This window comes from Curcuma longa, chromosome 1, assembly GCF_044706935.1.
Source record: "Curcuma longa cultivar G26 ecotype Majalengka, Jawa Barat chromosome 1, ITB_CL_G26_1.1, whole genome shotgun sequence".
NCBI lineage: Eukaryota > Viridiplantae > Streptophyta > Magnoliopsida > Zingiberales > Zingiberaceae > Curcuma > Curcuma longa.
The window spans coordinates 24952433-24965076 of record NC_133861.1 but is presented as its reverse complement, the minus strand read 5'-3'; the positions used below and the strand labels follow the sequence as shown (position 1 = coordinate 24965076).

General features: G+C 37.6%; 1 protein-coding gene across 1 annotated transcript; it reads left to right on the top strand.

Moving 5' to 3' along the window:
* Window positions 1-10216: 10216 nt before the first annotated feature.
* LOC141835691 (cytochrome P450 94C1-like) lies at window positions 10217-11840 on the top strand. Its single transcript, XM_074723095.1, has one exon. It carries the CDS (start codon window positions 10224-10226, stop codon window positions 11712-11714), a length of 1491 nt encoding a protein of 496 aa, XP_074579196.1. The 5' UTR covers window positions 10217-10223; the 3' UTR covers window positions 11715-11840.
* The last annotated feature ends 804 nt before the right edge of the window (window positions 11841-12644 follow it).

The following is a 12644-nucleotide window of genomic DNA, read 5'->3' as shown; positions in this document are numbered from 1 at the left end:
TTTAACTCTTTCAACCAAGATAAAGATAAATTTAATAAATCAATTTAAATAATTTAACAATTCCAAAAATTAATAATAATTCAACCCAACAAGATAAAATTAATAAAAATTATGATAATTCAAATTTAATTAATAATTTAGAATTAAAAATTCAAGATAATTCTGATAATAAGAAAAATTCAAACTTCAACAAGATAAATCCTAAAATTGATAATTTCACAAATAAAAATTTGAAATTAAATAATCAAATTAATTATAATAGTGTACCCTTTAATTATGAAACATTAAATAAAAATTCAAAATTAAAATTTAAAAATTTGAAATTAAATAATCAAATTAATTATAATAGTGTACCCTTTAATTATGATACATTGAATAACTCTTGCGCTCTTTAATTACCCTTTAATTACACTTTAAAAATTTGCAATCAAAGGATGCTGGGCATCTGGATTGGCCGCCGTATGCGCTTCCCGATTTATCCTGGTGGTCGGTGGGAAACTTCCGTGGGACCGAGCCGGCCACCCTCAAGGATTGAGTCCATGAGACTGATTGGGATTTATCATTTTTTATTGAATAACTATTACAAAATAAATAATAAAAATTCGAAATTAAATTAAAATTAATTATAACAACGTACCTTTTAATTATTAAACATTAAATAATTTTAATAAAATAAATAATAAAAATTCAAGATTAAATAATAAAATTAATTACAATAATGTACCATTTAATTATGAAATATTAAATAACACTAATAAATTAAATTCTAAAATTCAAAATTAAATTAAATTAAATTAAATCAAATTAAAATTAAAATTAAATTAAATTAAATTAAATTAAATTAAATTAAATTAAATTAAATTAAAATAAATTAAAATTAAAATTAAATTAAAATTAAATTAAATTAAAATTAAAAATAAAAAAAATAAAAAATTTAAAAATTAAATTAAATTAAATTAAAATTAAAATTAAATTAAATTAAAATTAAAATTAAATTAAAATTAAATTAAATTCAAAATTAAAAGTCATGAACTTAATTAATAAATTACCTTTAATTATAAAACTAAATTAAAATATTACCAAATGAAACAATAAAAATAAAACTCAAAGTGTGTCAAAGTGGGTTGACACATTCGCGGATTCACACGAAATGTATCAAATCGAGAATTTGATACATTATTAGAAATTAAAAATATTGCTTGAATTGTTTGACTCATGCATACTTGTCATGACATGCATCTGCTTTATTTTAAATGCATATAACATGTCATGTCATCATGTTTACTTAACGCTTAATCTAGAACGGTTAGTTAAGGACACATGAATGGTTGATACTTGCCAACATAGTACCAGGGTGGGGCGAGATGATAGTACGTTAGGGAAGCTTGGTTTGGGTAGTCAAGTGGGGTAAGGAGTACCTTGCTTGGTCTGCTTAGTCAAGTGGAACTGACCGAAGCTACCTCGCCACATCCTAGACTAGTTAGACCAAGGTTTCTCAAGAAATCGGTTAAGGTCATAATTTCTTGAATCAGTTTTGTCTTAGAAAGTGGTCGTTGTTCCGATACCCAAGAAGGCCCCTGTGCCTCGCCACTGCCTGGAAACTGATTTTTGAAATGTGGACTTAATTGATTGACGGTTAAACCTGAATCTAACTCAAGGTCAAACATTTCATTAGAACTTAACTTAAAATTAATAAAGATAAAATTGACTACTCATCTCACATAACCCATAAGGTTACCCGTGTATGCCATGTATTGCAACACTTAGTACGGGTGAGATGATAAGGACAATTAAAGTACAATATTTTGAAAAACATTTTCAAAAATTATTATAAATATTTTTATAAAAATTATTTTTGAAAATTTGATATTTCCTTGAGTTTCATGCTTGTATAAGTTTTGTTTCCTATGTCCTTCTAAAATGATGTTGTTAATTCCTATTTTCCTAATCAAACACTTGTTAGCATGAAAGTCAATTTGGTAGCCTGAATCACAAAGTTGGCTTACACTAAGTAGATTAAAACTCATGCCTTTAACCAATAAAACTCTATGTATGGTTATAGTGGGTGACATTTTAATGGTTCCTTTTCCTATGATTTTTAATGTTTCATTATTACCAAAAGATACGTTTCCCTTTTTCATGTATTTAATTTTGGTGAATTTACCTACATCCCCGGTCATGTGGCTTGAACACCCGCTATCCAAAATCCACATGCCTTCGTCCTTCTTTTTGTTTACCTACATGATACGAAAAATATCCTTCTTAGGTATCCAAAAACTAGATTCACTAACATTAGAAAGATACTTCTTAGGTACCCATGCTAGTTTTCCTTTAGTGCTAGGTTTGTTAGATTGTCTTCCTACAAGTGAAATATATGATACTTCCTTAGGTCTATATCCTAACCCAGCTTTGTTATACACTGCCCTTTGACTGTTCAAGATTAGATCAAGTTTTTGTGAACCTAATGTAAACTTTTCTAAACATGTCTTTAATTTAGCATTTTCTTCCTTTAGTTTTGTATTTTCTTCATTTAGGTTGCTATGGTCACATGCGATTGTTCTAGTCTTCCTAAGTTCTTCTTTTAATGCCTTAACTCTAGATTTTGATTTTTCTAATGCATGCTTAAGATAGTTCAATTTCATTCAAGCATACACTGGACAATAAGTTGAGAAACTGATTAAATTTGTTGATGGCAGAAAGAAAAGAAAAGAAACAGAATATAAATCCAGGAATTCAGAAGAAGAAAAAAAAAACAAAATTCTGTTTGATATTTGTTCAAGCTGAGTTTGAATTTTCCAGATATTGGTCTGAATTCTAATTGCAAAGAAGAATTGCAGATTGATGAGCTAATAGAGATCAAATTTCAGGATTGAGCAAGGAAAGAAAAGAAGCAGAATGCAGAAATTCAGAAAAACAGAAAATACAGAAATTTAGTTGTTTTTTTTAGCTGGGTTTTGATAATTGTTTGAACACTGATTCGAGCTCGAATTGCAACGAAATTGTAGTATGATGAACAATGGAAATCAAGTGACAAACTGGAAAAAGAATGGAAGGAAACCAGGAAGAAACAGTAGAAAAAGAGAAATCAGAAAAAAATAGCAAAATGCAGAAAATTCAGTATTTTTCAGCTGGATTTTGAAAATTGTTTGAGCACTGATTTGAATTCGAATTGCAGGGAAATTTCAGTATGATAAACATTAGTAATCAATCTTCATTATGGAAAAAGAATGGATGAAAAACAGTGAAGAAATGGAGAGAACAAAGAAAGTATCAATTTGGTTTTGAATGGTTTTTGGAATTGAAATTGTCATTGATACTTTGCAGTTATGGTCTACTGTGAAATGAATTTTGCTTGCTAATGATTTGGTTGCTATTTCTTATCTCTTTTGAAACTTAAATGTGAAGGAATTTGGTTTGTTTGCGAAGGGAATAAAAAGATAGCATATTTGGTGGAGTTTTGAGCCAAAATGGGTAAAAGAGAAGAAGAAAGTATCAAGAAGAGGAAATGGAAATGTTTAAACCAAATTTGTTTCATGGAATTGAAGAGTGAACAGAAACAAATGTGTTACAAAAGAAAGGAAATAGAAAAGAGGGCAAGAAGTCATTGGTTAGCATTTAAGTATATCCATATCTACCACTATCATGCATTTACTTAAAGTTTCTTTTCTTAACCTTGTTCTTTCTAAATTCTTATATCATTTGTTTCAGTTCATGATTTGCTTATTGTCTTCAATAATCCTTAATAGGTGTGGATTCAAAAATCAAGAATGCTAGTGGAGAGTAGAAAACAAGCAAGCCTATGGAAGTGCATGAAACTTAAGTTGCTTGAGTGAGCCCTACTTTACTTGATCATGAATTAGAATTAGGGTGAGAGCCACTGATTTATCTACTGAAAACAACCTTGTGAGATTGAGTGTGGTGCATTTATCTTAATTAGTCATGAAGGATGAAACTTGCTAGGTGGTTAACCAAGTACAAGAGTCTAGTTTATGGACTTAAACTTTTGAGATTCTACAACTTTAGATAATTCTCTTTCAATTGTTTTCTAATTATGATTGAGGATGATCTAGGGGGGTACGATGGTAGGATAGTTTCTTAGTTTTATTGTTTTGGCTTGAGCGGGACGCACAAGGCTAAGTGTGGGGGAATTTGATAAACTAGGGTTTCATGGTATTTTGTTGGTTAAATTTGGATTTTGTATGAACAATTAATTGTTTTAATCAACATAATTGAATTGCATTTGTGATGTGGTATATTTTCAGATGGTTGATTTAATTTCTATAATTTTGATGGTTAATTTGGTATTAATTGATTTTAATCTTTGTAGGACTCGAGTGGAACCATGATTGAGCCAAATTGAGACCGAGTTCAACCAAAATTGATCAATTTATAGACTGAGATTTCATGATCAAGATTCATGTTGATTGGGTCGAAATCGGAGTCGAATTGGAGTGGAATTGGGTTTGATCAGGGCTGAACCAGATTGATTTGGAGTGAACCGATGCTGAACAGGAGTGAACGCCAAACCGCAGCTGAACCGGCTGATTTCGAATCCCAGTTATAACGAGAAGAAACACTGTAGCGCTGGGATCGCGATCACTGTAGCGCCATCGTCTTCGCCAATTTCTTCGTCTGTTCTTTTAGGTTAGAGCAGCAATCGTCGGATCTCTTCTTTCCAAATTGATTCCTGAGTTCCAGAGACATCTACCAGCTCAGTTCGATGATCAATTAGAAGCGGAGTCATCTGTTGAGGGTTTCTTCAGAGCGTATTTGCCGCCGTGGATTTCAGCTGATTTCTTCAGATCCAAACTGATCGGAGCAACAAAGAGCATTCAGAGGCGTTCCTTGAAGGTTTTTTTAGGTTTCCGGCGCATCAATTTGAAAGCGATTCGAAGTATTCCAGCTGAATCATCAGAATCTAGATGGTCTCTGTTCTGCATTTCAAGGGCGTTCCCTATTGCCGATCAGATCCAATCTAGATTAAATCGAGCTGAGATTTGGAGCTGATTATCTGGGGTTTCTGATCATAGACCAGATCTAGTGTGACGGCTAGATTGGATTCGATTTGTGGAGGGAAGATCTGATTTCTGAATTTGTTCTTGTTTCTGTCTGTAATTTCATTTCTGAATTTTGTTCCTGTTTCTGAACTTGGAATTTTCGAATCTTATAGTGTCTGAGTAGTTTTCTTTGCTTTGTTTAGTTAATTCTTGTCAAATCTCTATTCATTTAGGATTTTTCATTTCAATTGGTAAGTTGATCTGAATTCTGAAACTACTGTTCACCGTATCATCATTTTGAATCTGATAACTAGCAGTTAATTTGATAACTTAAGTTTTAGATTCATTTGTTAGTTAATTGCATGTGATCATCAGATTGAATTGTTGTTTGAAAGCTAGGTTAGTTCTTTAGAATTCAATTTCTTGCTTTAGTACATTCATTCTCTAGCTATAGGTTTGATAATTTCATTGAATTTTTGTCTACTTCTAATTGCAATGCATTATACATCTTAGCTATTCATTTCAATAACTTGTTACAGTTCTGAACAGTGCATTTTAGATTCATAAGCATTAATTGAGTTTTGAATTTCATGAATTGAGTGGATTTGCATTTTTAGGGTTGAGTTGATACTTTGTTCAACAGTTCAATTCTAGATTAGCAAATTTGCATTCTTCATTCATTTCCTTGTTCTAAATTTACATTCCATTTGAAAACACCAAAACCCCATTTCATATAAAAAAAAAACCCAAAAAATAACGACATTCTAGCTTGATTCATACAACTCTTTATTAGTCCTTGGAAAATACGACTCGTGGCCCCTATATTTCATTTGTTTGTGAGCTAAGGGTTTTCGATTATAAATTTCAATTTGAAACTCATTCGTGACACTAGTTATGGGCTTATCAAGGGCAACTTAAATCCGTTTTCGGAAAAAAATTTTATTCTGCAAGAATTCACCAGAATGGGTTTCCTAGTGTTTCCCAACATGCAATGCATGGGATGATGCAAAAACACGTAACAAGGAGAAATTAGCTCAGAAATAACCATAAAGAAGGAAGAACTCGTAGAAAATATGATATCACGTTTACCTTCTTTCCATTGCAGGTTTGTCTAAGAACAAGCTCTAAACCCCTAGGTTTTGAGTGAAATAGAAGAAATAAGGGTAATAAGGGTAAAAATAGTGAAGAATAGATAAAATATAGACTCTAGGAGGCTTAAGGATACGAAGAGAGGTAGAAGGCGGCAAGATCGGCACAACCCTAGGGTTAGCAGTCGACCGCCGCTCAAGGTTTCGTCTTTTATACAAAGTTTGCCAGCAGTCGACTGATGATGGGCCAGTTGACTGCTATCAGTCGACTGAGCCTTCAGCAGTTGACTGCTCTATGCAATCAGAAACTCACAGATTTATTGGTCGAGTGAATCTCAATTTGCAGTCGACTGATGTCTGCATCAGTCGATTGATGCCCTGAAAACAGCACTGTGTAGGTTTCTGATACGAACTTCAGAAATACATAAAATTTTTTATAAAATTCAGAAAAATCTAAAATTTTGTAAACACGTTTGTTTTCACCTATATTATCAAGAAAAAAAATATGAATTTGTGAAATATTATTGTATTTTATGAATTTAACACAAACTCTAAACTTTGGCACAAACTTGTACTTTTGTATTAATTTTAAGTTGTGTTATGAACTCATTCAAGTTGCCAGTGTCTATCAACGTTAGATATTTATTAAAATGGTTTAAAATTATTTAAAATATCTAACTATGATCGATGGATAAGATGTTCATTAATTAAACATTCACTTTTCTCATAGTTGATCTAAAATAAATAAATTGATACAATTCATGCCTCATCAAGATGCTAAAAAGCACAAGTAAGATATGAGTATCCTAGCATCTCACACATAATTCAAATGTACCAATACACAAGCAAAAGTCATCCTAAAATCTTGTGAGATGTAAAATAAATGTTATATACTCATGTAATACTAAATCCATTATTCTACAAAACACATACCCAACCCTCTTTTGATATTTGTAAATTCATCTTCGAATAAAGATTTGGTAAATATATCGGCAAGATTTGACTTCGATTCAATATAACTTAGTTCAATGTCTCCTCTTACCACATGATCCTTTATAAAATGATATTTTATCTCAATGTGTTTTGTTCTTGAATGATGTACCAGATTTTTCGTCAAGTTAATGGTGCTCATATTATCGCATAATATTTGAACTTTGGAATAGTGAAGCTCATAATCTTTGAGTGTATGCATCATCCACAATAATTGAGCTACACATCCTCCTAAGGCTACATATTCAGCTTCGGTAGTAGACAAAGCTACACATGGTTGCTTCCTACTACTCCAACTAACTAGGGAAGATCCAAGAAATTGACATCCACCACTAGTACTCTTTCTATCCAACTTGCATCCCGCATAATCCGAATTCGTATATCCAATTAAATCAAAATTTTAGTTTCATGGGTACCAAAGACCTACATTGAGTGTTCCCTTAATGTATCATAGAATTCTCTTTACTGCGGCAAGGTGCGATTCTTTTGCACATGATTGTACTGTCAGCTAGTAAACAAACAGATCTTCACAAGGGAAGGTTCAAAGGGTAAAACCTACCTATCCTATACTGGACTCAACTGCTGAATGCTATCACATACCCTGTTTCCATTCATATGGAGGATTGTTGGAAATTTGAATGGAAATAAAAGGTGGTGGAAGGAGGAGACTCCTTTGTGAATAAGAATATAGTCCCACATTGGGAGTTTCAAGGCCTAGTTGTTGGTTTATATTGTGTCACAAGCATTGACGTTGTGAACAAATGCAAGGGGAGAGGCTCTCTCTTATGCGTGGGTGCGCAGGGGGGTGCAAATCCAGGGCCCGGATTGCACCACCCGCAAGGTAACTTGTGTGCGAGCGCGACCTGTGCGCGTCGAATGTCGGACCGGTCAGGGCAAAATTTATCCAAGCGAATGAACCAATATTTTGTCACTTGAAATATTTTTTGCTCAAATGATAAGTATGCAATTTAATATTGCATGAACTTTGATGCAATTGAATGCATAAACGTATAGATTCATGAATGCATGAACGTATGGGCATGAATGCAATTTAATTGCATGAATGCAACGTATACATGAGAAAATCTATATAAGACTCCGAGTCTTGAGCAAAGAAGAGCAATTCGAAGCAAATCCACCTCTTTTCCCCTCTTTCTTTCTCTCTAGTGATAGCGTTCGGGTACTATCTCAGTTCGTCGCGATCTGCCTGTGCTTGGTGGTTAACGCAGTTCTGTCGTTGTATCCTGAGAAACAAACGTCCATCGTGGCCTCTAAGCACCGCCGGAGGGGACGAATATGTTTTAAGAAAACTACGTTGAACGTAGGCCTTGACATCGGCTCTCGCCATCTCACTCGGCGACTCGACTGACTTGGTTCTTGGCCGACTCGGCACTCGGTGACTCAGCTCTCGGCCACTCGCCGTCTCGACACTCAGCGACTCGGCTCTCGGCCACTCAGCGTCTCGACACTCGGTCGACTCGACACTCGGCGACTCGGCCGACTCGGCCGACTCGGCTCTCGGCCACTCAGCCGACTCGGCACTCGGTTAACTCAGCATCGGTGATCAAGAAAATACCAACCCCTGCTGACAACTTGAAATTATCAGTTCAAGACATCTCTATAAGATAAGTTGATTTGTCTTGTAATTTAATTCAGTAAAGAATTAATCTCTCCGGCAAAGATTGTCCAACACACGATTAGTTATAGAAGCTTTTTGACAAGCACTTGTTGCAGTCGTTCGTGTGAACCAAAATCCTATTAATAAATAAGAATACATTCCTACTAGTTCTCAAAAAAATATAAATTTTTATCAAATTTGAACTGGTAATTAATCCCAACATACAAGCATTGTAAAAATTAACTGTTGTATTCGACGCAGTTTCTTTAAAATAGATTTATCCCTCTCTAGTTATACTTTGAAATTGTGTTATACATATGTTTCCTATGATACAACAGTATCACCACGTATTTGCACCTCCTATATGCTTACGCATGAGAGAAAATCTATCCTCATATATATATATGCTCACAATTTTAATACTTGTGATACATTATAAATCAACTATAATACCATAAAAATTTGACTGTGGGACTAAAGTCTCATTTACAATGTAGTCCGTTTCCTTTCAACCCTAATATTTCCATTTAAATTTCCAACACAAACTTAAATCCCCACTAGCCACTTCTGCACGTTTGACCCTGAGGACTAGCCAAATTGACCTCAACATGGGTCTCCATTCCTATTAGACCATGAACTAACGTTGTAGTTACCATTTCCCTTTAGATTGATTGAGTTTAGCAAGGTCCCCTACCCATTGCCATCTAACCTAACGCAGACACACATCTGCCGCTCTGTCCTAGCAAGGTCCCCTAGCCATTGCCATCAAGCCAGCCAGGACACTTGACTCTATTCGGATCACTCGTGCGGACCCGGGCAAGTGCGGCCTGTCGACGCACCCAAAAAAGGCAACGATTTTTTAAAGCACATGCTCAAAATCGATAACTTCCGGCTCGAGGAAGGCGTGGACCAGCAGCGCCCATCATGCCATCTCATGCTCTCATGTTTCCAGCTCAATTCGCTGTACTTCGAAACCCTCTCAGTATCGATTACTGTATTATTCCCACGTTCTTAATCCCTCCCTCACGGGAGAAACTGCCTTTCAAGGGCCTGTGAAAAACAAAAACACGAAAAAATAATTTATTCCCGCTACTTGACCAATTCGATTCCGATGCAAAGACTATAACAAAATTCTAACACGTGATGTTTACTCCGCTGCACGGCACGGAGTCGTCGTCTGCCGCAAGGTCTATTAAAGAACGAGGTCCTCGTGCTTTAATTGCCAGCAAAACTAGAAGCTACCGCTACCGCTACCTAATAAGAGCATTAAGATAATGTAATTATGATGAGTTTGAAAATTTTAAAAATGTTTCCTATCTTGTACTATTTTTTATTTATTTTTAATCGCATTCATATGGACTACGTATCTGACTTATAATATTTTTAAATTAGGGAAAAAAAATAAAAAGGTAAGGGAAAAAAAAAGGATGGCAAGGAGAATCGTTAACTGATCTTTGTCCGTCGTTTTAATCTGTCTCGATTAATTCTATAAATAGGAATCCAGTCTTGGTTTGCTTGATTAGGGCTTTAATGGCGGAATTGGTAACGGACCACCTCGCCTTCGTGTTCTTCGGCTTCGCCGCCGTGTTCATGGCCTTCGCCCTGCTGTTGCTGCTCCTGTGGAGGCGCCCGTGCTGCTGCTTCTGCAGCTGCCACGTGTGCCGGGCGTATCTTAGCGGCTCCTGGGCGGCGGAGTTCGACAACCTCGGCGACTGGTACACGCACCTGCTGCGCGCTTCTTCCACCGCCACCATCCACCTCCACGTGCTCGGCAACACCGTGACGGCCAACCCAGCCAACGTCGAGTACATGCTCCAGACCCGGTTCGTCAACTTCCCTAAGGGCAAGCACTTCGCCGCCGTCCTCGGCGACCTCCTCGGGCATGGTATCTTCAACGTCGACGGCGACGCCTGGCGCTTCCAGCGCAAGATGGCCAGCCTCGCCGTCGGCAGCGTTTCCGTACGCGCGTACGCCGCCGGGGTTATTGACGAAGAGATTGCCCGCGGTGTAACGCAACGCCTCTGCTCGGTCGCCGACAACGGCGGCGCCGTCGATCTGCAGTGCTTGTTTCGAAGGTTCGCGTTTGACACTATTTGCCGGATTTCATTTGGGCTCGAAAGGGGAAGCCTCGAGGTGTCAGTGCCGATGGATGAGTTCGTGGCGGCGTTCGACACCGCCTCTCGGCTGTCGGCGATGAGAGGCGCCGCTTGGGCGCCGGTGGTGTGGAAACTGAAGAGGCTGCTGAACATTGGGTCGGAGAGAGAGCTGCGGCGTGCGGTAGGGATGATCAACGCGCTGGCGAAGGAGGTGATCAGACAGCGGCGGAAACTGGGATACGCTGCCGGCCACGACCTCCTCTCGCGGTTCATGAGATCAGTGGAGGACGACGATGAGTACCTCCGCGACATCGTCGTCAGCTTCCTCCTCGCCGGCCGGGACACCATCGCTTCCGGTCTCACTGGCTTCTTCCTGCTCCTTACGCGGAACCCGCGGGCGGCGGCGCTTGTGCGGAAGGAAATAAACGCCGGCTCCGGCCGGGACTACGTGATGGCGGCGATCCACGAGAGCCTGCGGCTGTTCCCTCCGGTGCAGTTCGACTCCAAGTGGTGCACCGACGACGACGTGCTGCCGGACGGCACCTTCGTGAGGAAGGGCACGCGCGTGACGTACCACCCTTACGCCATGGGGCGGATGGAAAGCATCTGGGGCGCCGACTGCGGCGAGTTCCTGCCGGAGAGGTGGCTTCACGGCGACCAGCCGGCGTTCGCGTCCGAGAGCCTCTTCAAGTTCCCTGTTTTCCAGGCTGGGAGCAGGGTGTGCCTCGGCAAGGAGCTCGCACTCATGGAGATGAAGAAGGTGGTGGTCGCCGTGCTGGGCCAATTCGACGTCGAGGTGGTGGACGCTAACCGGCCGGTAAAGTTCGCCCCGGGGCTGACAACGACGTTTAGCGGCGGGGTATGGGCACGGGTGGGGCGGCGGGTGGCGGCGCCGCTGGCTACTGATGAATTAATTCAGGCGTAATTTTGGGGATCACGTTTAGTATATTTTTCTATTAATATATTGTCTATAAATAACCCCGTGGTTTGACTAGGGGAAAAATGCGTATGAACCAAAGCCTACTCTTTGAACTAGCAATTTTCCTTTTAATTTTTTTTGTTTCTATCGAATTGAATTAGTAGTGACACATTTATAATTAACTTGGAAATTAGAAGAACAAGACAAGTTATCGTTTGACCAATTGATGAAATAGATCTGATTTGGATCGAGTCCACCTTTTAAAGTCAACTTCTCAATTGAATTTGTCAGTCTACCTTTCAACCATTATTTGAGTGAGTTTCCGAAGACCCTTTACGATTACGTTTAGTCCTTTTTATTTAAAAACTTCATCAAAGCTTTCCCATTCAGTGTGCCACGCGATAGGCCAAGACCCATTTTGTCGAGCAGGCCAGGCCCAACACAAGCACATAACAATGGACGGTTTAGACGGATCGAGGCTGGAAAGGCACATATTGAGCAGTGATGTAATAAAGGACAAAAAAAAACTCAAATTGATTTAAAAATAGGCAGAACGTCCCAAATTATTTGATAATTAGATTTAGCGTAGTTAAACGTACCAATCCATTACTTAAAAATCCATCATTTGATAGGAACTCCAATGTCAAAGTAATATCCTCCTTCATTCATAATGGTCAATTATAATTTTTTAATTTATCTCCTTACAAATAATCGTAACGGTGACCATATGACGGATTCCATCTTTTGCTTAAGAAAGGATGAGCCAACTCAATATTTTGATAGATTGAAAAATCTATCAACCTAACATTAGACGACTTACAAATTAGATGAATTAATCCTAATTAAAAAATAAAAAATATTAAAAATTTTAAACTTAATTGCAAAATGGATCAAATCCACAAATCCATTGACTTTTTCACTTTAATTTTAAATTAA

What these genes read in the sequence shown, in the direction of transcription:
- LOC141835691 (XM_074723095.1), top strand. Translation starts at nt 10,224, where the DNA reads ATGGCGGAATTGGTAACGGACCACCTCGCCTTCGTGTTCTTCGGCTTC.